At 42.7% G+C, this 27,631-nt stretch overlaps 2 protein-coding genes across 3 annotated transcripts in view; one reads left to right on the top strand and one right to left on the bottom strand.

Moving 5' to 3' along the window:
- The window catches only part of UBP1 (upstream binding protein 1), a 51,832-nt gene that overhangs the window by 18,289 nt on the left and 5,912 nt on the right, over positions 1-27,631 (top strand). Inside the window, exons 3-13 of one of the 2 annotated variants that reach the window (XM_040637001.1) lie at positions 6,181-6,257; positions 11,130-11,235; positions 11,691-11,797; positions 13,376-13,528; positions 13,630-13,740; positions 14,189-14,296; positions 19,795-19,898; positions 21,983-22,037; positions 22,289-22,382; positions 25,227-25,317; positions 26,059-26,174. In XM_040637001.1, the coding sequence (XP_040492935.1) occupies positions 6,181-6,257; positions 11,130-11,235; positions 11,691-11,797; positions 13,376-13,528; positions 13,630-13,740; positions 14,189-14,296; positions 19,795-19,898; positions 21,983-22,037; positions 22,289-22,382; positions 25,227-25,317; positions 26,059-26,174 (1,122 nt within the window). The remainder of the gene's footprint in view (positions 1-6,180; positions 6,258-11,129; positions 11,236-11,690; positions 11,798-13,375; positions 13,529-13,629; positions 13,741-14,188; positions 14,297-19,794; positions 19,899-21,982; positions 22,038-22,288; positions 22,383-25,226; positions 25,318-26,058; positions 26,175-27,631) is intronic. The other variant, XM_040637002.1, reaches the window with a different exon arrangement.
- The window catches only part of FBXL2 (F-box and leucine rich repeat protein 2), a 124,912-nt gene continuing 120,028 nt past the window's right edge, over positions 22,748-27,631 (bottom strand). The window contains exon 18 of the transcript XR_005836598.1: positions 22,748-24,344. The gene's annotated coding sequence lies outside the window, so the exon portion shown is untranslated. The remainder of the gene's footprint in view (positions 24,345-27,631) is intronic.

Below are 27,631 nucleotides of genomic sequence, written 5' to 3'. Positions count from 1 at the left end.
CAGGGTTGTGAGATCGGGCCCGGTGTTGGGCTTCCCATTCAGGGAGGAGTGTCTTCTCCCTCTCCCTCTGCCCCTTTCCTTGCTTGAGCGTGTGCATGTGCTTGCACTCTCTCTCTCTCAAATAAATCTTAAAAAAATACCATTAAAAACACATTAGAGGGGCGCCCGAGTGGCTCAGTCGTTAAGCGTCTGCCTTCGGCTCAGGGCGTGATCCCGGCGATCTGGGATCGAGCCCCACATCAGGCTCCTCCGCTATGAGCCTGCTTCTTCCTCTCCCACTCCCCCTGCTTGTGTTCCCTCTCTCGCTGGCTGTCTCTATCTCTGTCAAATAAATAAATAAAATCTTAAAAAAAAAAAACACATTAGAGTAATCATAAAGGAATTATTTTATATACCTTTTAAAAGAATTGTAAAACCTTTAATACATGAGTATCAAATACACATATTACAATATGTGTAGTTCTTTCACAGACTTGTCTCCTAACATTTATCACTTTGACAAAAGGTTCTGGACCCCTGATTTTTCATGAGTCCCCAAAGATTGTTTTCAATTTTTTATAAATATGTATGTTTCTAAGGAGAGGATCCATAACTCTTTCCAGAGCCAGGCAAGGTTTGGCTTGGGGCGAGGTGTGGCTGAGTGTCTTTTACCCCATCTCTTTTAAGCTGTGGAAGCAAACAGAGGTCCAGGCTCAGCAAAGTACCTTCAGGTGATGGAGCTCCCTTTTCAAAGGAAATATTCTCAGTAGTGCATATGCAGTTTTGATGTTTTTTTATAGAAACTTTTCCTGCAATATATAGTATAAGGAGAATCGGGGTTAGGTATGGGAAATAATAAGGAGACTTGATTAATTTTATCTAGGAATCCAGTAAAACTCCATGAATATTTTTACAGCTGGAGTGATATTGTCATGGAAAGTTCTTGTGAAGTCTACCTCGGTGACACCATTTTAGTATTGATGGTTTGACTAAGTATTGACATATTTACTGCCTATGTTTTTAGGAATCAGATTGTCACTCACTTTTAAGGCTCATGAATCCATTTTCTTGCATTCAGATAAACTCTTAAGTTCCACGAAGAAAAATGACTTAACATGGCAATGTTGCCTTGTTTATCAAAAAAAGGACATAAAAACTCTGTAAGAAGGGATTAGACAGGGCACTTGAAGGTGTCATTTGTCAGAACAAGTTTACTCTTTTTTATTTCACATGTGAGTTTATCTGCATTCATTCTAGTACACGAGAGGAAAATTGGAAATAATGGTGATGATTAATGAAAGGACAGTTATCTCCATTTTATAATTATATGAAAACTTCAGAGGGAATAATTACTCCTACAGTTATCTATTTGGATTATTGGCCATACCATCCCTTTTTACAGATAGAGATTTAAGAGTGCTCTGATTCCAAATCTAGTGTTCTTAACTGCCAAGTCTCTTTACTGGAATAGTTTCAGTGTATTCTAAGTTTTTAGGTAATCGTCACCGTTTAAAATTTAACAGTTTAAATAGATGATTTATATATGTGGTTCAAAATTCAAAAGGTATGAAAAGGTATACAATAAAAAGTCTTCTTTCCCTGTCTCCCAGTTACTGAGTTCTGCTTGCCTCAGGCAGCCACCGAATTAGAACCATTTAAAAATACCTAAGAAGATTCTAATCATGTTTTATGACAGTCCTTGTATAACAAAAATTTATATAGTTAATATTTTATTGAATTTATTCCAGTAAACTTAATTTGTTCATGTGATGGGTGAATTGTGTGCTTAAGCATGATTGTGGTGAATGCGATGGTCTTATCACTAAAGATTGAAATGTAAAAAAGAACTTAAACTTAGCATCTCTGTAGTAGGGCCTGGTAGATACTGTCCTACGTGGTTGCTGATGAAACAGCACTGCCTATGATATAAACACATCTGTTACCTGTTAGATGTCCTTAAGCAGATTCTTCACATACCTTTTGGTTTCTTTTAAATGTTTCACCTAGGTAAGATGAGCAGTGATTTAAATGTATCTTGTGTCTTTTCTGCATGTGGTGAGGTGGGAGGTGGAGAGGGCCACGGTGGGTCGTGACTGTCTGCAGTCTCTGGAACGGGGCTGCCTGTGTGTGGATCCCATTCCATCACTTGCTAGCTTAGGCAAGTTCCTTAATTTAATACTCTAGACATAAGGTAGTTGAGAGTTAAATTGAATTAATGTGTATAATGTACTTATAAGCTAGGCAGCACACAGGAAGCTTGCTGCTGTTACTGTCATTTATAACTAAGTAGCTTATTGGTTTCTGACTATACTGGAAAACCAATTGTTTAGACCTTGGTTGCCGTGTTAGTTTCCTGTTGCTGCTGGATGAGCAGTTTTTACAAATGGTTAGGACCCAGCCTGGGACTCCATACCCGTGTAGTGGACTCAAGACGTTTGCCATGTCTGTTGGAAAGTGTGTTATTATAATTTTTTATTTTCTATATAGGTTTTTAAAGATTTTATTTTAAGATCTTATTTATTTCTTAGAGAGCACAAGCAGGCGGAGGGACAGAGAGAGAGAGGGAGAGAAGCAGACTCCTCGCTGAGGAGGGAATCCAACACGGGGCTCAGTCCCAGGACTCTGAGATCATGACCTGAGCCAAAGTTAGACGCTTAACCAACTGAGCCACCCAGGTGTCCCTAAAGACTATATTTTTAAGCAACCTCTACATCCAGCATGGGGCTTGAACTCACAACCCCAAGATCAAGAGTCGCACGCTCCACTGATTGGGCCAGCCAGGTGCCCCTGGAGAAACCATTTGAAGAATAACAAGTGTTACAGAGCCTTTAAAAAAAAAAGAGAGAATTACTTCTGATTTTAGAAGAATAAAAGTCTACAGTGCTTTAATATAGGAGCAACAAATCCTGAGATGTGTTTGTGGAAACAGATTGAACTTTATATTGAGCACAGAAGCATCCTTGTTCGGTTGACTAGGAAAAATGATACAAAGGAAGATAGGAACATTGAGATTTTGTCCTTTATTTGATTTTTTAAATCCTGAGAATTTTGAGATTTTGAGGATCATAAAATAATTCTGGTGGGACGACATTTCTCTCCGTCCTGGGCAGGTTGCTATGCACCTCATCCACCTCCCATCTCACTGGCTGCTTTTCTTTGGGTTACTGTCTATCCCAGAGAAGTGTCGTGACCCTCTTCTCTTTCTCTACACTCACTCCTCAGATGATCGTGTCTTTAAGTAGCTTTACCTAATAGCTGTAACCCTGAAAAGTCCTCTGTTAAGATCTCCAATTGGGATTTCTTCCTCTTAGCTCCAAATTTATAAATCAACCTGATTATCAATTTGGATGGCCGGTAGGTATCTCAGACTTAACGTATTTTTAATTGCACTTTCGATTTTCTCCCCCAAATCTGCTCCTGGTGGTCTTCCTCATGTTCAGGACCTTCTGTAGCCAAAAATCTGGAATAATCCTCAACTCTTTTTTTCTTTCACACTGTACATCTGATACACCAGCAAATGCTTAGGCTCTCCCTTCAAAATAATTTCCAGAGTGACAATTTCTTACCATCTCCATTCCTGCTGTCCGTATTTGAGCAACTGCTTCAGACTGAGGGATTTATGCTAACCTGATAAGTGAAAATTGATTTCAGTGATTTTAATTTGCATTTCTCTGATGGAGATTGGATGTCTTCTAATATGTTTAAGAGCTGTTGGCAATTCCTTCTTTTGTGAACCACATGTTCATGTCATTTGCTCATTTTTATCTTGTAGGGCTGTTGGACATTTGTTTGTGATTTTGTAGAAGTTCTTTATGTATTAGGGAGATTAGCCCCTTGTGTCTAATGTGAGTTGCAAATATTCCCCCCCTTGCATTTTTCCTGTTTGTATTGACTAGTCAGAATCCCCGAGTCAAAGAATACAGTATTTAACTTAACAGGGGCAGCCAGGTTACTTTTCAGAGAGACTTTTATCAGTTGATATTCTTCCCACATTTTATGTGCTAATTTCTGCCCCTTCCTCACCTGCTTGATTTTTAATTAAACATTTTTTGTTGATCTGATAGCACAAACATTTTAATTTTTATTGCCTAAATTTTTGTGAGGTTGAGTGTAATTTTAAGTGTATGGTGGTATAGTTTTCAAAAATGCCTACTCATATGCTTTCTTTTAAAATTTATTTTTTGAGGGGCACCTAGGTGGCTCAGCCCTTAAGCGTCTGCCTTTGGCTCAGATCACATCTGCCTTTGGCTCAGATCACGATCTCAGGGTCCTAGGATTGAGCCCCGCGTCGGGCTCCCTGCTGGGCGGGAAGCCTGCTTCTCCCTCTCCCACTCCCCTTGCTTGTGTTCCCTCTCTCGCTGGCTATCTCCGTCAAATAAATAAATGAAATCTTTAAAAAAAAAATTTATTTTCTGAGTTTAGATCCTTCGTTAAGTATGCTGCAAATTTAACTTTTTTTTTTTAAAGATTTTATTTATTTATTCGACAGAGACAGCCAGCGAGAGAGGGAACACAAGCAGGGGGAGTGGGAGAGGAAGAAGCAGGCTCATAGCAGAGGAGCCTGATGTGGGGCTTGATCCCATAACGCCGGGATCATGCCCTGAGCCAAAGACAGACGCTTAACCACTGTGCCACCCAGGCGCCCCTGCAAATTTAACTTTTTAAAAACGTCTCTTGCCAGTATTATTTAGTGGTGATCTCTCTCATTTTGTTGAGTGACTTAAGGACTCTTGGTTAGTAACATACTCCATATAATGGTTTTCTTTCACCAGCTTTGGAGTGATTTGGTTGTATTTTATGACCATATGATCCTTTGTATATTTTTATACAGAGTAAGCCCCATTGGAGTGTGGACTAGATCCTAAAGATCCCCAACTTCATATGGTACTAGAAGCACTCCTTAATTACTGTTGATTTTCTCCATATCAAATTATACTGTCATTTTTATTACTTAATGACAGATAATCCAGAAATCATTTTTGTGAGTTTAGAGTACATTCTTAACTTTTGGCAGAAATTATTTTCCTAATTACATAGTTCGTGTGTGAATATCTGTTTGTGTTTTCTTACGGACGCTAACTAAGCAGTGAGAGAATGTGAGTTGGGTTCATTGGTCACAAGGAAGAAGGCTCTAGGATTAAAATTTGGTCTTGACTCACACAGAATAATGATGAAAAAGTTAAAAATATTGTGAGATTTACAAACTGTGACGCAGAGACACAAAGTGAGCAGTTGCTGTTTTGAAGGGCGTCCCGATAGACTTGTTTGATGCAGGGTTGTGACAAACCTTCAATTATAAAAAACCGTAATTTCTGCTAAGTGCGGTAAAGCAGAGAGCAACAGAAGGGAGATCTGCCTATCCTAATACCTGCTTCAACATGTGAGAACCTTGAAAACATGCTTAATGTAAAAGAAGTCGGTTAATCACATACTGTGTGATTCCATTTGTATCAAGTGTGTGAAGTAGGCAAATCCCTAGAGACAAAGTAGATTGAGGGGTTTCCAGGGGCTGAGGTGAGTGAAGATGGGAAGTGCCTGCTGAGGGATACGATTTTCTTTTGGGGGTGGTAAAAATGCTCTAAAATTGGTAATGGTGATGGTTACACAATTCTGAACATACTAAAAACCAGTTAATTGTACACTTTTTTAAAAGGTTGAATTTTGTGGTATTTAAGTTATATCTCAATAAAACTGATAAAATTTGGTCTTGAATTATGTGGATTCGTAATAAAAATTTAGTGTGGGAGTATAGCAAATGAAAATAAATTGTGAGAGAAACTCTTCAGTCTTCTGTAATTCTGCAAGAAGGAAAGGATGGTGGTGTTTGCAGGGAAGAGAAAGAGCAACCTGAATTTGCTTCTCTAGTTGAGAGACAGTTGAATTTTTTCTTTTAAAGATTTTATTTACATATTTGAGAGAGTACAAGAGCGTACGCACAACTGGAGGTGGGGAAGGCAGAGGGGGAGGGAGAGAGAAATCCCAAGCAGACCCTGCACTGAGCATGGAGCCCAATGCAGGGCTGCATCTCACGACCCTGAGATCATGACTTGAGCCGAAATCAAGAGTCCGTCGCTCAAACTACCGAGCCACCCAGGCGCCCTGATAGACCGTTGAATTTTCATGTTAAACAGAGTGATGTTCTTTATATGGATTGTTGGTGATACACAATTTCTTTACATTCAGTAATTTTCTTTAAAATAGGTCAGTCTTATGAAATTCGGATGCTGGATAATCGGAAAATGGGAGATATGCCTGAGATCACTGGAAAATTGGTAAAGGTAAGGATGATCCATTGTGATTCCTAACAGATACTGCAATGATTGGAGAAAGTAGCAGTTTTGCTGTAAATGTTTTGGATTTTTCTGCACAAGAGTTATTTAAAAATTATTTAATTTCACTTTAAGAAGTAATGGCTATGTTAAAACTTCTAACTTTTTGAGCTGTATTTTGTTCACTTATCTGTAAAACAGAAATGATAGCAGTTATTGGGTGAAGTAAATGTGAAAGCCCTTTGGAAACCAAGGTACCATAGTTGCGGCTATGGGGAAAAAACCTACCACCACAACAAAGACTTTCAAGTTTTTCTTTAAAAGATAGTGTGGGGGGAAATGTAAGTATTAATATGAAACTTTTTTAAACCCTTTTATTTCACCTCTTAAAATTTCTCTAAGTAAAAGTTGAACTCTTTTCACTCTATTGATGTATCTGAATGAAGGCAGTCATTCCAAGTATAGGAGGTGTAAACAATCCCTCTTAGGATATGTCTTCAGAACTATCTTTGCCCCATCCAGTGTCATACAGGGTGGGTCTTCTGGCCTCTACCTGTCACACACCATGGTGTATTATAAATTCCATAGTATTACAGGGCAAGACTTGGGGAAGAAACTTAATTGGAGGAAGGCAGAACTTCAGTATGTCTAAGTGTTAGCAAGAGAGAAGCAGGCATGAGTTCTGTTGATGCTTCCATCTTCCCACAGAGAGGCATATGGGGCCTGGGCACTGCTGGGCCCTCAGTATGGAGAGGCATGCCATTGGAAAGACTCCCCTCTGTGGATCTGCCTTTTTAGAGGGCGAGTGCGGGAAAGGCAGCCTTTACAGGGGTAATGGATACTAATATTAAGGCTAACAAATTTGGCTGTCTGGGAAAGCCAGTTGCCCAGCACGAAGAGGCCTGCGAGTCTTTGGGATGTTTTAGTGTTCCTCCCTCTCCTGGGGGCAGGAAGCCCTCAATCCTGTGGGAGGTTGAGGGAAAGATGGGGGTCCACTCCCTAAATCAGTGTCTTCTTCTGACTCCCAGAACTCCCATCTTACCCGGAACAGAGGGAGAGAGGTTATTTGCTATTTGTATTCTGAGTCTGTCGTGTCTATGCTCAATTAGTGGATTTGGTCATTTCCCTGGAGGGTGAGTCAAATGGTCATATATTTTTCATTCCCTCCTATTGGCATTCTGACCGTAGTACATACTGATTGGGCTCACCATTTTAAAAAGCCATCATCGTTCAGAGTGAGCAAGCCCTGCTTGGATTGGCTCTTCTCTGCTGGGCTTTCATGACAAATAGCAATGGTCTGGTGGAGGGGCCAGACTTACCAGCTCTCATTTTCCAGTGTGTAGGAGGCTTAGGAATGTCCAGGATTCTCTCGGGATGCCCTGGTCCCAAGCTGGCTTATTGTCAGGCCATTGGGCGCCCTGGTGCCCTTCAGCAGATCTGCCAATTGTCTCACACCCAGTTAAAATCCAAGCAGTGATATATATTTTAAGGGATGATGTGGGTGAACTCTTCTGTCCCTATGAAAGTTACATTTGATGACTGTGAGATGCTGTGTTTTTTTTTTTTTAATCAGTATAGAACTGTAGGAAACTTGTTTAAATTGTAGATTTGTCTATAAAATGGAGTAAGGCATTATTATGTGCCCTGTATTGAGAGCCTTAAAACTGGATCCAAAAATGTTAGAACAGTACTAACAACTACTTACATGGTAAAATTCAAACATACCCAGAAGTACAATGGTATGATGCATCCACATGTGTTTATTGTGTGGTGGGTCCTGATAAACTATCATGGGTGCACGGGATAAGTTCTCCCACCAGCGGCCACAGCCGTCAGAAGTTTGCCAGGCTTGTTTTATCTGTTTCCCCTTGTGTTCTTGGCTGGACTATAGAATTTACAAACTCATAATTTTAATTCCTCTTTTAAACAGTAATTTTAACTGAGTTCATCATTCTTAGCTAATCAGCATTCTGAGGAAAATAAGACACACTTTAGCATGTGGATCTAGTGCCAAAATTAAGTTTCTATCAAAGCAGTGGAGAAAGTCCCTTCTGAAGTAGTTTGTCACGAATCAGTGAAGATAAGCTGGCTTTTTAGGGCGGCTCCCTGTGAATAGGTGGTAAGATTTAGAAAGAACCAGCCTGATAGGGGAGACTTAAATGTTTAAAGTACTTTTGGTACGCTTGTTAAAAATATCTGTCAGATTAACTTGGAGTGGCAGGGTTAATTAAGTTGTTGCATGACTGCTTTAAATTCAGCTTCCTGGGATTGAGTTCCAAATTAAAATATGTAAAAACATTTAATATACAAAATTAACCCAAGAAGCGAAGGCAAAAATGACTCTTCATCATGAGATAGTGAGCGGTTGACAGTAAAGAAACCATCCCCCTGTAAGCGCAAAGTAGCTGTTTTGTTGACTTTAAGCCGGCATATTCTCCCTAGACAAGGGTACTTACTTTGAAAGCATCAGTTTCCCTAAACAGATTCTGGATTGGAAAGGTTAATTTTTAAAAGGTCTTAAAGTGGTTTCATCTGCCCTTGATAAGGCGCTTGTCTGGTACTTGGTGGCTGTGCCAGACCACGTCCGGTTAGATCCTGAGAGCTTGCCCTGCATTCAGAGCCACAGTCTGCCTCAGTCGCAGACTGCAGGGTGCGTTTCCGAAGGATCACAGCCTTTTTTACCTAGGAGCTCCACGAGTCTGATTCCTGGCCCCATGATCTTTGACTCTGCTAGTCAAGGGCTGGGGTGTCAGGGGTGCTTCGGAACTTGTTGAATGTGCTTGCTGTCCTCAGCGAGGTGCTTGTTCTGTTTGTCGCATCGTTAGGGCCCCTTTGTCTGTTGCTGGGTGTCTGGGTGTCTGAGTTAATGACTTTTTCCCTTCCAATTTCATTTAAGAAGCTTTCTTTTGTATATTGCCACTTCTTAGCTATGGTTCTCCTTTCATATTCCTTACTGAACAGTCTTAGTCTGGCGTTCTGGAATGGGGTTTAGTAAAGCTCTCAAAGCTGATACCTGCAGCCTTACCCTGTTTTCATCTGAATTCAGTCAAATACGGAAGAGTCAAAATCATGTCATTTTCTCTGCTGCACTTTATTCTGAGTTCAACGTGTTGGTGAGTGTGACCCAGGGCCACCACCAGCCCATGCATCTTCACTGTGAGGTCTTTGCTGCCAGCGGGCGGTGGCGTGAAGTGGGTATGGTGGACCGCCTGGGCAGGACCTGTACATGTGGGTGCAGATGGGTATGAATCAGAGCAGCGATTGTGCCTTTGTAGATTTCCACTTCGGTCCTGACGACTGACTCGGCCTCTTTTTAAACAACAGTTGACCCTTGAACAACACAGCTTTGAACAGTGCGGGTCCATTTACAGGTAGATTTTTTTCAATGAATACAGTACAGTACTGTAAATTTATTTTCTCTTATGATTTTCTTAGTAACCGTTTCCTTTTCTGTAGCCTACTTTATTGTAAGAATACAGTGTATAATGTATATAACATAAAAATATATGTTCTTCATCTGTTGATGTTATCAATAAAGTGTCTAGTCAACAGTAGGCTATTAAGTACTTAAGTTTTGGGGGGGGGTTCAGCCCTAACCCCCATGTTATCAAGAGTCAACTGTATTTCAGATTAAAATACAGGTACTTTGGGATGCCTGGGTGGCTCAGTTGGTTGGGTGTCTGCCTTCAGCTCAGGTCATGATCCCAGGGTCCAGGGATCAAGCCCCACGTTGGGCTCCCTGCTTGCAGGGAGCCTGCTTATCCCTCTCCTCCCTGCTTCTCTGCTCTCTCTCATTCTCTCTCTCAAATAAAATCTTTTTAAAAAAATTATGGCTACTTCTAAATAGTTTGCTTCAAAATATTTATCTGCTATTGGCAGTACCTGTGGGGTAGGGAAGACAGGGGCACTAAAGTAATATTTATATGTATTGGTAATAAATTATTTCCTATTTATACCAAAGTGTCTACTGGAAATATGAATATCTTATTGCATCATGAGAAATTTATCCATAAATGTGTCACAAACACAAATTAGTGCAAATATATCTTGAAGGCATTTGGATGACCTGTTTTCCTGTTCCTGGAATGAAACAATAGTTGGCACTCCAAATCCATGGGAGGTGAAGGAGGGATGGGTGGAGAGCAGAGAACTGGCCCAGAGTTTGTGGAGTAAGGGAACCGTAGTGTTTGGGTAAAGTTTACCTGTGGGTTGTTTGTTTTTTTTTTCTCTTTTTTCCCCCCTTGATTACCTCATATAACCTCTTGCAAATGAAATAGTAGAGAGTGACTTTGGCATATATGTTCTTTTTTTGCTGGGTCTTATTTTGCAGATTCTCCCACCTATTGCTTGACTATCTCTTTATCTTTTAATTTCATTGAAGTATAATTAACATGCAGTGTTATATTAGTTTCAGGTATGTAATATAATGATTCAGCATTTCTATATATTAGTATTCATCCTTACAATCTTTAAAGAAGTTCAGTTACTAACTTATTTTAAATGAATAGTTTTACCATTGTACCTGGGTGTCTCTGTTTCTGTTTATACTACTTTTTGACTTTAGTAATTCCTGTGTGCATCTGATGTTTTCTTCGTAGAAATAGAATTCTTGCTCACTGATTTTATGGACATGTACCTTAATTTTGAATTGCAATATCAGATTGTAAAGACAAGTTTTACCTAAGTAATCATTTTATTTGTGCCTTTTATTTCTGAGTTATCCAGATATTTCAAGAACAAAGCAGTTTACTTAGAAAATGTTTAAAGCATATTTTTTTTGGTATGCTCTTCTATTATAGGTTAATGCATAAGACGTGAAAATGCTTCTGTATTTTAGCTGGACTAGTTTAAAAGTACTCATTTTCCCCACTTGTTCCATAGAGCATCATAAGAGTTGTATTCCATGACAGACGGCTACAATATACAGAGCATCAGCAACTTGAGGGCTGGAAGTGGAATCGTCCAGGAGACAGACTTCTCGATTTAGGTACGAGTGGCTGTCAGAAGACTCGGGAGAGGTTATTGATGGAATACTTTAGCTGTGCCTGGTGGGTGGGGAAGGCACCATGTATAATTTGTGTGGAGAGAGTTTTGGTATTAGCAGATCCTGTTTGCCTTGAGTTGTTCTATAGTTTAGAAATGAAGTGGGTTTTTTGGTGCTAAAAGAACCTGAGCCAGGAATTTGGAGTTTGAAATCATTTATTTAATTCTCAAATGGCCCATCCATCGTATGCTGAATAAAATGAAATAGAAACCATGGTGGGAGAAAGTCTAATAGCATTAGGTGGGTTTTGATGTTAATATCGTTGACCAGGAAAACATTGAAGAAAAAGGTTCTGCATGGAGGTGAAATAATTTCATTTGAACATAATTATAGTAAGTTGTAAGCTTTTTAATTATTCATAGTGGATGAATTTCTATGTAACTTTTTTTAAAATACAGATATTCCAATGTCTGTGGGAATAATTGACACAAGGACAAATCCAAGCCAGTTAAATGCGGTTGAATTTCTGTGGGACCCTGCAAAGCGCACATCTGCTTTCATTCAGGTTTGGAGTTTTTACATTATTAGAAGTATACTAGCCTAGTCATTCAAAAGGCCATGAATAAGATTAAACTCTTAACACATGATGTTATCTTCTTTAAATGCTTATTTGTAAGCTATCTTGTAATGTTTTCTCTTTTATATATTTTTAAATTTACATATATATATATGCTGTTAAATTAGAGTTAATTTACTAAATCCATCATTTATAGGCTAACATATATAAAGACAATCTGATACGTAAAACATTATTCAGATACTAACTTTTACCCTTGGTAGTGGCAGTAATCAAAGCTTCAATTTTTTCATAAGGTGCATTGCTCTTTAACAAGCTCCTGTTTAAAAGGGTAGGATTGGGGCGCTTGGCTGGCTCATTCAGTAGAGCATACGAATCTTGATCTTGGGGTCGTAAGTTCAAGCTCCACATTGGGCATAGAGTTGACTTTAAAAAAAAAATAGAATAAAAGGGTAGGATTGAAAAAAGCGTACGGTTTCAAGATTTTCTCTCTAGCATAATTTAAAGACATTCTAAAGTTGAAATTTTCAAACCCCACGAAAGTAAGTGAATAATAATGATGAATCGTCCGTGTACCCATCATCCGGCTTCAACAGTTATTAGTAGTTTCCTCTGTTTTAGTTATTGATGCAATACTTTAAAGCAACTCCCAGGCATTTCACTTCACCCATAAACACTCCGTTTGTATCTCTAAGAGATGAGATTTTTAGAAACACTAATAATATGTAAAATAAAATCAGTAGTAATTTTTATACCCTGTATATTCACATTTTTTAAGTGGTGGAATTAAACCTACTGAGTAGGTAATCTTTATGTAGAAAGGGAAATTGCTTAATTGCTGATCAGCCTAAGTAGTCTCTGATTTGTATGAACTGTAAAGAATATTTATGTATTTATTTTTTAAGAATCTTCAGTATTTTGTGTTTTTTGTGGTTTAACAAATACTGTCTCCTGCCAATGAATAGTCACTAGGGACCTGGTTCATGTTAGTTGACATTGTGCTGGTGTTGGGAGAGGGGCAGAAGTGGTGGGAAATGAGTGTCGTCCTCAGTGAACTTTGAAGGTTGACAGAAGAGTTTAGATCAATACAGGCAGGGTGAGCAGTGGCCACTCCCCAGGCGGTCTCCCAGGCGGTACGTGTATAGGCACAGCAGTAACCTGATGGGCTGGCTAGAGCCGGGGCAGTGACAGAAAAGGGCAGGTGACAGAAGGTCTCAACAGTGAGGGGTCGGTTGCTTTGGACTGAGCCACGTGCAAGGCCAAGGACCCTGGGTCTGAGAGCATCATTCGGTCCAGAGTGGAGGTAGGAGACATCCCCATGACCCAAACAAGTCCTGCATGAGAGGAGAGGCATTGGACTGGGGAAGAGCTCATTGCCAGAAAGTTCAGAAAGGCCCAGTTGGATTTGTGAAAGGAAAGCCATGGTAGCCGTCTGGCTAATTTGCAGGAGTTTGTTTGAAAGGATCCTGAATTTATGGCTGTGGCAGGACATCTGAGAAGAAGCAAAATAGAAGGAGACTCAGTGGACGGTACTCTGAGTCCCTTTCAGCTTGAGTTGTTTTCCAGGTACACTGCATCAGCACAGAATTTACTCCCCGGAAGCATGGAGGTGAGAAGGGAGTGCCTTTTAGAATTCAGGTTGACACCTTTAAGCAGAATGAAAACGGAGAATACACGGATCATCTACACTCAGCTAGCTGCCAAATCAAAGTGTTTAAGGTAAGTAATAGAAACTAGGCTTTTAGTAACTAAGGCCCAGTTTTGCTTGTCAATTGTCCATCTTCAGCCCGATGGATGAAATCATCTAGTTTGTTTTTAAGCCTAAAGGTGCAGACAGGAAACAAAAAACGGACCGAGAGAAGATGGAGAAGAGAACAGCTCACGAGAAAGAAAAGTATCAGCCGTCCTACGACACCACCATCCTCACCGAGGTAACGCGCAGTAGCGTTCTGGTTTCTGAGGAGAAGCCACGGTTTGCATATTAGCATTCTCTCTAAGGAGGAGTTTTGCTACAAAGGGGTTGGGGAAGATGGGGCAGTAGATTGACATAATATTCTTTGTGAAATTTGCGGGGGAAAGATTTTATTTAAATTTGGGTTTTTTAACAGATTAAGTTTCCTGGGTGGGGTCTTGAATGAAGATGCTGAAATCCCAATCTGGTCTCAGAAACAGACCTTACAAACCTTGAAGTTGGCAAGAGATTAAGTCGGGGCCTAGAATGTCTGATTTTTGTCACTGCTGGGGTTTTGCATTTTCTTTAACTTTGAATCCTGCTAGTCATACATTTGTTTAATTGGACTGCAGAGACATAAAACAGGGTATTAGATCTTTCTTTGTATAATGAAAAGACATTGATCCCAATCTTTGGTGTTTGTCCAGATGAGGCTTGAGCCTATAATTGAAGATGCAGTTGAACATGAGCAGAAAAAGTCCAGCAAGCGGACTTTGCCAGCAGACTACGGTGATTCTCTGGCAAAGCGAGGCAGTGTAAGGGACTTCTGCTTCTCTTTTCATTGTGCAGTGTTAGATATAGGACCAACTTCCACCGAAAAGTAAAGCCAAATTTGTTTTTGATGTCCTTGTCTTGATTTAATTTGCTTTTGTTTAGACTTCCTGCTTTCTGTTTGTTCCTCACTGAGGAAAATTTCCTAAATCTAACACTTTAAAACAAAGTTGACCATATTGGGTGGTTCTGGAAGAAAAACAACACTCAGAAATGTGTTCCCTCCCTGTCTCCTACCCCTCCTCCCTCCCTCCCTCTCTCTCCTCTGCACACACACTTCCTTCAAGAGCACTGAAATTAATTGAAAATACTTTCTTTAGTAAAATAGTTATCATTTTTATGTAATTAAAAAAAGTTTTGCTTTCTCATGTGTATAACTGATAAGAAACTTTCATGGATATTTAGAGAAATGATGGCAGCAAGCTTGACATTAACATGCAATACTTTGTGTCAGAATCCCTGCATGTAGTGTAAGAATGCGCATCTGTCTGTGCTTTTAAAAGCCTGTTTGGCAGCACTGGGAGAAAGAAATCTTTGCATTGGTGTTTCCTCTTGGCTCCTGCATCATGATCTTCCGCTTCAGGCCAGAATAGCGCACCTCGCTACTCTCAGACCTGGTTGGGTTTGGCTTTGTCAGCTTCCGTGCAGCAGATCCTTATTTTATGACCCAGTTCTTTATTGAACGGTCCACAAAGGTTTATCTTGTTCTTTAAACTTAGATCACCACGTACCCGCAGTAAACCTAAACACAGCGTTCTCTAATTTTTAAAAGTAACTGTCATCGTATGTATTAGTGGCTACTCTCTTCATCTCATGCAGTGTTTGTACTATCAAGGTGCCAAACATGGGATTTTCACGCTTACTGTGTGTGTAATTCTCTGTGCTATGAAAGTCACAGGCACTACTATGACAAGAACCTCATTTCCAGATTAAAGCATTGCTTGACAGTATTTTAAGTGCTTCTTTGTGCAGTAACCCTGAAAATGTAGTCGTCTGGGTGAATGGGGAGCACACATGATGCATTTTCTTAACTGGGTTTTCGGATTGGGGTCAGAGGTTGTATGGAACAACTGTGTGCTCCTTCCCTGGAATGCCCCCCTCCAATTTTATGTTTGTAATCCTCTATCTCATTTCCCAGATGAAGACTCCCAAATAGTACTTGGTAAACTTTTCTGGGGAGATCCTGGTAACTCAAGTCACTTTTCCCTTCTTGTTGGAAACTATTGAATTAGAAGGAATGGGTTCTGATAATTCATAAATTAAAGAAATCTGTTACAGCCCAGAGCTAATCTGGAGATGACAGAATTGTTGGTAAATTATTAATGATTCTTAACTCAAGTCTAAAGTATGCAAAACGTCAGCAGTTCACTGGCCTGGGATTTCACATCTTCCTAGAGCGCATTGCTTGCTGCCCTGGGCTGTGTTTGGTTGGGTTAAGATACTTCCAGGGGGTGGTTAGAGCTCCTCTTTGAAACCTGTTTTAAAAAAGCCGGGTACAGATTAAACTCTTTAAAAAAGTCCACAGCATTTTCTATATTTCTGCAAGTGCCTACAAAGAAAGGCCAGCGTTTCTCTCAGTTCTTGGATAGTGACAGTTGGCTTTCATTAGGAAGGGAGGTCAGGCTCACCTGTTAAAAGGTGTTGTGTGAACTGGTCCCACACTGAATAGAGGCCCTACTGTTGATTCTGAAGAGCTGCCACCCAACAAACCCTTTAATCGTCCGCTGGTCCTGGTCTCTGAGCTGTATTTTACTGGCTCAAATCAGGACTGCCAGTGTCTACGGTCTGAGGTGGGTCGGCATTTTCCGGTCCCCCAGGGGCGGGACTTTGTTCTCAGTGCCCCAAAACCGTGCCCACACAAGTCCAAGCCAGGTTTTGCTGGAGCCATCATGAGTTACAGACTCCCCTCAGGAACAAAGGCAGTCCAGCACTGCTTGCCTTTACAGACAGGGAGGCAGGACAAGGTAGAAGAAACATCGTGCAAGTCTTCCTTGGTGTGCCCTTGCCCTCCTGGCTTGAGACTGGAAGAGGAGCCGGTAAGACGGGCAGGCGGGCCGCAGTGTGGCAAGCAGCCTGGCCATTTGAGACCCTGCTGCCCATTACTCTCGAAAAGCCGAGGCCTCCCAACAGGACCAGTTTTCTCCGAATACTGGTTTCCTGGTGTTCAGTGAGTCGGGCCTTATATTTATTGGGCAAGTTTTAGATGTCAGCTGTTAATTAGCAGCCCTGGTTTTCTACTGTTAAAGGAATCGAGACGTGTACAAGTGAAATAGGTGTGTTTATGGAGGTTCTGTACGTTTGGTGTCCCTGCCGTCGTGCCGTGTTAACTTGAGGCTGTTCATGGCTTCACGTCCTCAGGCAGTGGGCAGTGATGAACAGAGCAGGCGTGGGGATGCTTGGTATTAAAGGTTCATCTTACTTGCATGTGCATGTTAGGCTACGTCATAGTATTCTGTATCTGGGGAGGGTGCTGTAGCAAGAAAATGATCTTCCAGGTAGTGGAGCTGATGATGGGCAAGTGACACCCAGAAAGTTACCAGACCTGTCACTCGGGTTCCTCAGACTGCACAAGCAGCAGAGGTACCGCTTTGTAAGATGAAGGGAGAAACGAGGCCCTGGTTTAAAAGGAGGGGGCAGTGTTGTGTAAAAGGTCATCGAGAGGGAAATTGGTGTGCATGCAGTGAGTTCAGCCGTGCTGTCCAGCTAGATTTCGATTGCTTTTTTGAAAGTTGGTAGTCGTTGAAACAGTAAGTCTGTAGTCACTTTGCCAGTTTTTGAGGGGATACATAATCTTAAGAGCCTGGGATTTCTTTTTTATTTTCTTTCTGTCTGTACTTCCTATGGGTGTCAGACATGTTGTAAGCACCTATGACCATCGGGGAGACGAGTTTCCGCCCTCGGAGTGCTTCACAGTCTCTTAGCTCTTTCACACTGGGGTCTGGACACTCCTACATGCAAAAGAATTTTGAAAAAGTTTATACTCTCTTGTATGTTTTCAGATTGACATGAGAGTTTTCATCATAAATTTAAACAGTTGCAAAGAAGACAATTTTCTGGCATTGTGAATATTTGTATTATAATTTAAAATAAAGCTATTATACTACTTTTGGAAGTGTATTCATAGCAATTTGACACCCACTATCATTCATTTAGAAAGTTCATGATGAAGCTCTTTAGTTAAGTCTGGAATTTTATCCCATTCCTCCTCCTCTTTTTGTTTTAAAGTTATTTATTTATTTATTTATTTGACGTGGGGGGGGCAGTGGGAGAGGGAGAAGCAGGCCTCCCGCTGAGCAGGGAGCCTGATGTGGGGCTCGATCCCAGAACGCTGGAATCATGACCTGAGCTGAAGGCAGACACTTAATGACTGAGCCACCCAGGCGCCCCCCCCATTCTTCCTTCTTGATCTGTTTTTTCTTCCACTCCCCATAAATAATTTCTTCCCAATATGACATACTTTTATGCCTGAAAATCTTTTTTTTAAAAGATTGATTTATTTGAGAGAGCACGCATGCAGGCGAGCAGGGGTGGGGTAAGGGGACACAGGGAGAGAGAGGGAGAGAAGCAGACTCCCCACTGAACATGGAACCTGACATGGGACTCAATCTCACAACCCTGACGACATGACCTGAGCCAAAACCAAGAGTCAGATGCACAACTGACTGAATGGCCCCAGTGCCCCTGCCTGAAAATCTTTAAATGATCACCCTAGTTACTTCTTTATGATAAACTTAAAGAAACTGAGATTTAAAATTTCCTCTAACCATAAAGCTTTTAAGTCAGTTGAGAAAATTTTTTTTTTAAGTAAACTGTACGACCACTGTGGGGTTTGAACTCATGACCCCTGAGATGTAGAGTAACATGCTCTCCTGACTGAGCCACCAGGCATCCCGAGAAATTGAAAACTACTTAGATGGGTACCAATTTATCAAAACATCATACACATTTTGATGAATAGTCAATTGTAAACATAGAAATATTATTGGAAATACATCATGAAGAATGAGACAAGGTAGAATGCAATCAAATTCTAGATTTTTTCATAGATAAGAGAAACTTTGTTTAGATGTGCTTATTTTTCTTTGAGCAGTGTCATTCAGGTCTTGAAATTCCTTTTTAGTTATCTACACAAAATCCCAGTGACCTATTTTTCTGTGAATTGGTAGATTATTTCAGTACGTGTTAGCTGACACCAGGTCTCCTAAAGTTTTTGAAGGCAAGGAATTGAAAACTGCCTGACATTCAGAAGAATTATTTTATTTTTTTTTAATTTTTTTATATTTATTTTTAAAGATTTTATTTATTCGACAGAGAGAGCGTGCACACAAGCAGGGGGAGCGGCAGGCAGAGGGAGAGGGAGAAGCAGGCTTCCTGCTGAGCAGAGAGCCTGACAGTGGGGCTCAATCCCGGGACTCTGGGATCATGACCTGAGCCGAAGGCAGACCCTTAATCAACTGAGCCACCCAGGTGCCACCAGAAGAATTGTTTTATTAGAGTCCTATACTTTTTTATTTATCCTAATACCTTTGAATGGTCTTTTGCTTGGTTTGGGGGAGGGTCTTCTATCCCCCGTCCATGGTGAGGTAGGACGACTTTTTTGTGTAAAATGGGAGAATAATGTCGCCTTGAAACTGAGGACGTCCTCACACGAACGCATTCTAGATGGAATATCAGGGAGTGAGATAGACTTGCACTCCGTGCGTAGCTCGGGTTTGAAGGCTCGTACTTGGCTGCCCTGGCCTGCTCAGCCCGCTCAGCATGCTGTTGACTTTAGCTTTTTCACCTCTCCTGATTGTGATAGTCCATGCGTCTTTGTATCTTTACTCTGTCTTTGGTCAGAATGGTACCTGGAGTTTGAAAAATACCCTAGTTCACCATGCCCTTTCCGGAAACTATAAATAGCAAACATGTGTAGACAGGTAGAGAGATGCGGGCAGCACGTTACATGGTGATGTGTGTTGATGCTAGGCCTGCCTCACCTTGCTTGGGGATTATTAATCTTAGAGGAATCAAGGAAGCAAGTGTGTACTGGCGAGGCTGCTCCTTAGGCAAGAGGGCACAGGAGCGCCAGGGGGACAGAGCCACTGTCCTGGTCACCATAGGTGTCAGATGTCGCTTGTGAATCCATTCTTGACTCTGCTGTTCTAAACCTTGATAGGTAGCTGTTACAGGACTGGTAAAGAGGGAAGTGAAAGCTCTTGAAAGCCAGCTGTACGGAAGTGTACATTAAAAATGCCGCATACATTTTGCTGCTATCCTCACTTCAGGTCTTCCCTGAGGTCAGTCAGTGTGTAGACGCAGGTGGCAGGTAAAGCCACACAGAAGTAAATTTGATCTGTTTCTGTGAGGTTGCTTGATGAGTGTCAGGTGTCTTGTGTTTAATAACCTCGCGTTTGGCCAGACTAGAGAGTGACTTACAAAAATATTTCTTCCATACACTTCTACAAGCATATCATTAATTGATTTTTGTTTCTATCCTTAGTGTTCTCCATGGCCCGATACCCCCACAGCCTACGTGAATAGCAGCCCTTCCACAGCGCCCGCCTTCACGTCCCCACAGCAGGGCACTTGCAGCGTCCCCGACAGGTACCGCTTCGTGCCATCGCTCGCCCTGGGCGCTGGCCATGCTGTGCTCCTACATTGCCCTCTCTCTCACTTTCCAGCATCCTCTTTTTTATATATATCTGAGGTTTATAGTCATGGGAGCTAGCCACCTCAGTTTGAGAGGAAAATTGTCTTTTCTTTGCCTGCCAGCCTCTTTGCTCTTAGCCCTTCATGCCTCACATTCACAGCTGTAGAAATTACAGAAAAGGGGGTGTTTTCAAGATACAGTCTTGGTGAGAGAAAAAGAACATGAGTGGAGTTCAGGGATAAGGAAGGACAGTGAGTTATTAAGGTGAAGCTGTGACTTGGATGTGTTCAGATTGCATTTGTTACGAAGTACGTTTGTCTTCGGTGCACACTGTATCAAACAAGAGCTCTTTCCCGCCCTGTTGTTTCTGCCTCACATTACACGTACTCTGTACTTATTTATTTATTTATTATGGTAAGTCTTTAAACTTAAAGGAAAAGCTTTCAATTTCTAAAACTTTACTGTGGTTTTAGAAATGGGGGTGGTAGACTTGTTCTGTTTTATTCTCTGGCTGTGATTGGCATCTGTGAACCCTGTGGGTTCCGGGTGGAGGCAGGGGATGGTGTCACGGGTCCTGCAGGTGCCACATGGTGCCCGGCGGGGGGGGGGGGGGGGCTTGCCTTCCTGGGTCTCTGCTGAAGAGCTGATCCCGAGCAGGTCAGATCAGAAGTTCCCTGTTGTTGGGAGGTTTCTTGCTGGGAAGGAAAGTTACATAAGACTGCTGAGGGAAAGGTTCTCTTTCTTACACGTGGGCCGTGCCAACAGGTCTGTCTTGGTCAGCTCTGGCTGCTATGACAGAACACTAGACCAGGGCCTTAGAGACAACAGAAATTTGTTTCTTGCAGTTGTGCAGCTGGAAGTGTGAGGTCCAGGTGGTTCTGGTGAGGGCCCTCCAGGTTGCAGGTGCTGCCTGGGTCCTTGCGGTGGAGGAGAAGCCCTTCTGATCTCGTCTTCCTGGTCGCCTCCCAGGGGCCCCACCTCCTCACGCTGTCATGCCAGGGGGGGTGAGGTTGGTCAACATGTGCATTTTGAGGGAACACAAATACCAGTCTGTATCAGGGTCTGATAAGAACACAAACACGTGTTTTTCACTGTGAAGATGAGTAGCCTGGCAGGCAGCGCGTCCTGTAGATCTTCGTGCTTTACAAGGAGGAGCACACTCTTGGACTCTGCGTCGGAGAGACCAGGGACCGGCATGTCCCCGTGTCCCCATGTCCCCCATGTGGGGGCCGTTCTAGTCTCAGCCTGAGTCATCTTGGGCAACGGTCATGACTTCAGAGGTGGGCTCTGGGCTCCCGCACTGCCGGCTGACCGCGCGGTTCCTGGAGCCGCCGCGCCCTGTGCTGGCCGGGAGCTGTGCTCTTCGGGTGACACACCTTCTCTGTCTGCGTGGGTCAAAAGGGACAGTCACCAGTCAGCATCAAAACTTAAGTAATTGAAGTACAGGTGCCAAGAAAGGAGTCTGGGCCCAGGACCAGGAAGGCTCCCACACTCCCTGTGGAGCTGTCTTCATTTTTGTTTGATCTTAAAAACTCAAGGAGAGTGTGGCACACCTTTGTCCTCTTGCTGCCCTGAATTTCCCCCTCTTTAATCATGGGTAAATGTAGTAAAGGGATATCATTTTCAGTTTTTACTTAGGACCATCTCTTGGAGCTCCTTATTTTATTAAAGAGTGTGTGTGTGCAGTTACTTTTTTAACTCTTTATCTTGATTTCTCATATTCTTTTCCTTACTAAAATGAATGAATATCCTTCATTTTCCTGGCACCCCTGGAAATAATCGGAATCCTTTTGTTTCCTAAAACTTGAAGTTCTTACTAGAACTTCTGGAGAAGGGGGAGGCACTCGTTAAGCCGCCACCTGTCAGTTCCTTCATACTCACTCCCTGACCGGTCCTGCCGGCGTTCTTCATTGCAAATCTACACGCTGTTCTACAGTTTACGTTAAATTTACCCAGTCTGATAGCCTTTAATGTCTTGGTTTAAATTGTGTGTGTGTGTGTATAATAATTTTCCTTTCCTTCCTTCCGTTCTCCCCAGCAATTCTTCTTCCCCAAACCATCAGGGAGATGGAGTTTCACAGGCCTCCAGTGAAGTAAGTGTCTTCTTCCTGAAGCTGATGATGCCCTCAGGGGCCTGCATTTTTAAGGCTCTTAAGGGGCTTGAGGCATTGTTTGGGTCTCTGAGTAGTCAGACCCATCCTCTTGGGTGTCTTTTTTTACTTTAAACTTGGAGGATTTTGTGTTTTGTTTAAACGTTGTTCTTTATAACATGCCAGTGACTTGGGTTTGTTTTTTGTAAGTTTGAATAGTTTCTTCTATTTGTGTTCATTTTCTTTGTTAATAGCAACTTCAGCCTTCAGCCACGATCCAGGAAACACAACAATGGCTGCTCAAAAACAGATTCTCTTCCTACACAAGACTGTTTTCCAATTTTTCAGGTATGTGTGTGTGTGTGTGTGTGTGTGTGTGTACATCTGTGTTTTGTACTTGTTTTTGTACTTTCATTAACCTTAATTTAAAAAATTTTTTTTCAAGTAATTATGGATTCATACCCAGTTTCACCTAGTGGTAACATCCTGCATACCTCTTGTACCAGGAAACTGACATCAGGACCATCTCCCAACTCACCAGTTTTATGTGCCTTCATTTTTGTACAGCTGTATACAGTTCTGTGCAGTTTTTCTCGTTTTATTAACTTCATTTGAAGTAATTTCTGCCTTACTATCGTTTGCAAAGATAGTACAGAGATGTTCTGTGTACCCGTCACTCAGTTTCTCATATAATCGTAGTATCAAATCTAGAAAATAGACATTGGTGCGATGTGTGTATATAGTTCTGTGTCACTTTATCACATGTGTGGATTCGTATAACCACTACCGAAGTTAAGATGCAGAATTACAGCATCACCACAGGGCTTTCCCTTACGCTTCCTGCCCCTCCCCCACCATATCTACTCCCTGGCAACCCGGAATCCGTCTCTTGGATTTTGTCGTTTTGAGAATGTTACATGAATGGAATCACATGGTATGTGACCTTCGAGGTTGGCTTTTGTTCCTGCTCAGCATGATGCCCTTGAGTTCATCTGAGTGATTCTGTAGACCAGCAGTTCCTCTTGATTGCTGTGTAGTAGTATGTGGTATGAATCCACTCAGGTCTGGCTTTTGTATGCTTGTTCTTTTTGTAGAGTTAGCTAACGGAGTATGTTGGTGGATCTTTTTTTTTTTTTAAGATTTTATTTATTTATATGAGAGCACAAGTCGGGGAAGGGGCAGAGGGAGAGAATACCCAAGCAGACTCCCTCTCAGTATGGAGTCTGACGCAGGGCTTGATCTCACGACCCATGAGATCAGGACCTCAGGCAAAACCAAGAGTCGGACGCTTAACCGACTGAGCCACCGAGACACCCCTGTTGATGGAACTTTAAAAGGGACCAAGTGGAGCTTCTCCAGGTGGCGCTCTAGGAAACCTGTTTAGAGAGCCGGTGATAGATGGACCACGTGGGGCAGGGGCAGCATTTCCCAAGTGTATTTGGCCTTGGGACCCTTTTCCTAACATAGCCTGGCTAAACACCTCCCGAGAGTTGCTGGGCCCCAGTAAACTGGTAGTGAACTGTAAACAGTAAACTGGTTGTGAGCTTGCCTTGCTGTGGGGCCAGGGAAGTGCAGTGCGAGCCTTCGAAGAGGACAGAACTGTGTGCGCACACCTGGCCTAGGGGAAAGCTTGATTGCACAAAGAACGTGGTTTCCTATTCCGTCAGCCATTTATTACGATATTGTGCAATGAGTAGTCATTCCCTGTGTAGCTCTCTGTCTCTTTAAAGTACTGGATGAAAGTCTTGCTAGCTTGTAGCCACATTTTTGTGTGACTATATCTTTGTGAAAAATTGGAAATTTAAAAATTTCATTGTGTGAGGAAGATGCATCTTAAACCCTTCTAGGGAAGGCACATGAAGAGCAGAGCACATACTCAAAGCGCCGACAGTGGGAACCGAGGGAGGTCCTTTAGATGAGTACAGGTTTCTGTGTGGAGAATTTTAAGCTCTTTTCACTGTGAGCAGCGCTTACATGGCTTGGCCTCCTGCATTTTACTTACACAGGAGCTTCCCAGCAGCAGAATGGGGAGGAGGAGGGTGAGGCTGCTGGCTCAGAGCCTCTGGTTGTTCCCCTTCAGGAAAGGCTGTGCGCACAAGCGTCTGTCCAGTTCTTCGTGCAGGCTGAGGAGATGTGCACACACATCTCGGGCCACAGCTGTAGGCCCCAGGAGAGGCGGGGAGACGGCCAGTCCTCGCTTCCCTGGCTCTGTAAAACGATCCCTTTAGTGTTTCTGCCTCACGGAGGTGGGCTTCTCTGGTCTTTATTTCTTTTACAAGCTGGGAAGTTATCAGGCTCTCACCTTCAAGCCTACAAAAATAGAAAGATAACCCCTTTATCCCATTCCATACCTAAGTGGGTATTTAATACATGGAAGTCATGCCTTAATCCCAGAGCACATCTTAATTATACCAATAAACTACATCTTGAGTGTTAATAAAGGGAAAAAAGAGACTACGGACACATTCAGACATAAAAAGGAGGAGAGGATGAACTTCCATGTAACCATCCCCAGCCTTTGGTCAGTTTTACTCTCTTCTGTCTCCCGCTTTTCTGTTACATTTTAAAGTAAATCCTAGTTACCATGTCATTTACACTTAGCAGCGATTTGTGGGGGAAACCCTAAGGTCTATGTGGTTCTGTGCCATGCTTTCGCTTGCATATTAAAATTGGCTGCTGTGACAGGTACGTTGCAGAATGTTTGCAAGTTGCGGTATAGAGAGGCCCAGGCCTAACTTTACTACCGACTTGGGCGGGTCCCCAAATCTCTAGAATTCCATTTCCTCTTTTTGTAAAATAAAACATTATTATTGTGATCTCAAGGTTAGTTATCTGTTTTTCCATGAAACCACCAGCCAGCCAAAACCAGGTGGGCAGTGAGGTCGTGTACTGGGAACAGACAGTCCTGCACCCCATTCATCTAGCTGACTGAGCTGCCTTTGGGCTTCTGAGCTCCTTCTTTGTACAGGACATGGAAGTGCCAGCATTTTATTTACTATTTATTTATTTTTTTTTTCTCTGTGGGACCGGGAGTGTGTATGTGCTTTCATATCTGTGTCTGTGAGTGTAACACAGGAGCCCGTGACGGTTTTGGGGACAGTTGGCTGTGTGAAGACAGATGCTGTGAAGCAGCCAGTCCTGCTTGTTCGTTTTCCATTTCTTTGAAAACAGTCTCTTCTTGCTGTTCTCTAGGTGCCGACTTACTAAAGCTGACAAAGGAGGATTTAGTACAAATTTGTGGTGCAGCCGATGGTATTCGGCTCTATAACTCCCTAAAGTCCAGGTAAAATACCATGTTTAAAAGGAAGCGTTTGCTTGAGATGAGGCTGTACCCTGTGCGTGGGGAGCTGGGGCAGGACGTGTGTCAGTGCTGGGCTGGTGCGCCCGTGCGCTGCAGGCGGCGGTACTGCGCTCACAAGAAGACCCTCAGCGCAGGCCCAGGTATGACGCAGGCACTGATGAGGGCAGAGGTAGACTGTAGACTGTAGAAATGCACATGGGCAGTACTGAGTTCTCGAAGACGACTGGGTTTGCTGCCAAGAAAACAAACTTCTCGTTTAGGTGAGCGATACAGAATCTGTGGTTTTCAAGGTCATTTGACTACTACTTAAACAGTTGTTAAAAATGTAAACTTCTAATTGTGAATTAAAATGATGGAATTGTAAACTTTTCTGGCTTTTAAGATCCATTTATTCTCATTGCTATTTCTAGACTTGTATGAGAATTCCATTAAAATTGAATCTTACTAACTTTAAATTGCTGACTTAATCTTGAAACTTAAATGTACCAGCATCTGACAGACCATCTCAATGGTTTAGAGTCTGGATCATCAGATTAGACCACCTGTGATAGTTGGTGTGAGGTGTGTGTTTTTATATTTTTATTAGTCATTTATTTTGTATAATGAAACAATACTGTAAAGTTCTCACAAGGAAATAGAACTTAGAGTCCCGTAGTTGTTATTTGTACCTGCTGCGGGGCAGCTTTCTCCCGTCGGCTCACGCGTGGTGTCTTCTGATTGCAGGTCAGTTAGGCCCCGCTTGACCATCTACGTCTGCCAGGAGCAACCGAGCAGCTCACCACTGCAGGGGCAGCAGCCGGCAGTCGGCGGAGGCGACAGTGGCAGTGGGACGCCCTACGGTGGGTCCTGAGGGCATCGCGGCTCCCTGTCACTCCCTTTCTGACACTGAGCAGAAACGGGGCTTGGCAGGACCGCCAGCCTCTCTGGGTGGGAGTGTGGATGGCATGAGGGACAGCAGTGCTGGGTCCAAAGCCTCGGGAGAGAGGAAGCTAACTGCCTTTCTCCACTCTTTCCGCCACTCTGAATCTCCTTTCTATCTGGCCCTTCATGCCAGAAATCGCTAACAAGTGAAAGCCCAGCTTGAATGTTTTTTGGAGTTTTGCTGGCTTTTACTCCCCCCCCCCCTTAAATCTCAGATTTACTAAAATGATGACTATAACATTGGCAGCTTGGCAAGAAGGCAGGAGGGTTTTTTTTTTCTTTTTCCCATTTTACTGACGGCGGGGGGGGCACCTTAAAATATCACATGTGCCGAGATTCCTGTGTGTCCCAGCACCAAGCATGTGGACTTGTCTCCGACAGGCAGCCGGCCAGCGCTGTGAGCTGTGTGCTGAGCGGCACCGCATCCCTGGGGCACAGTACTCGCACCCGTGCCGTTACCCATCTGTGTGTTGGGAGGGCTTCTCAGCCTACAGTGCCGGGTGAGAGCAGAGACAGACCCTGGCCCGTCTCTCCTCTAAATATGGCCCTTAAAAACAAAAGCAGTTATGCTTTCAAAGGATGTGTTTTCTCACCTGTAAGGTGGGTGTGTAAGGTTGGGTGTGTGGTATTCTGAAACAAAATAAGGGCAACACACTCTTTCCAGAGAGAAGTGTGTTAACAGAATTTACAGAGGCAAGAATTTACCCTAATTTTGGGTCGAGTCCTGAGAATCACTTTGTGTCTGAAAAATCCCAAGGAAGCATCACTCTTGTGAGCTTTTCCACTTGGTGTCATTTTGACTCTAAAAGCTGCGAATTTGAAGACTACAGATACTAAGGCTTAGTCTGAAACGATAAAGCTCTAAAGGAGCTCTCCAGGCATCACCAGGGTCTTGTATATGATTTACATGTGCGCGGTCAGCCTGTCGGACTTTGGAAGGTGTTTGCGGAGGAGGGTAGGAAACGTTGGCCAGCTGAGCCCCAGAGCAGGGGTTTTCTACGTTTCCAGCAAACTTCCATAAGAGGCCAAGTAGGAGATGCCTACTTTGTGGCCTCCGGGGGCTCTTTGCCGCCAGCTCTGCCACCGCAGCGCCAGGACCCGCACAGACTAGGTGTAGTGACGGGTGCGGCCATATTCTGATACAGTTCTGTTGGAAAAGAACAAGCGTGGGCAGGGTTGCGCTCGCATAGGCTGTACTTTGGGGACTCCGCCCTCGATCATCTCTGTGTCTCCCCTTAGTTGTAGTTCCACGCTCTAAGCTTCCCATAATGTGTAATTAGCAGAGTTTTCCATTATTGTGAGCACACAAGAAACCCCCCTGTTTGGGGAAGCCAAGTTCTAGCCCTGATGATCTTGCTGGCTGGCTTGACTCTGT

The sequence above is a fragment of the Ursus maritimus genome, unplaced genomic scaffold (assembly GCF_017311325.1).
Source record: "Ursus maritimus isolate PB19 unplaced genomic scaffold, ASM1731132v1 scaffold_20, whole genome shotgun sequence".
NCBI lineage: Eukaryota > Metazoa > Chordata > Mammalia > Carnivora > Ursidae > Ursus > Ursus maritimus.
Note: the sequence above shows the minus strand (reverse complement) of the source record. Positions and strands in the feature narration are given on the sequence as shown.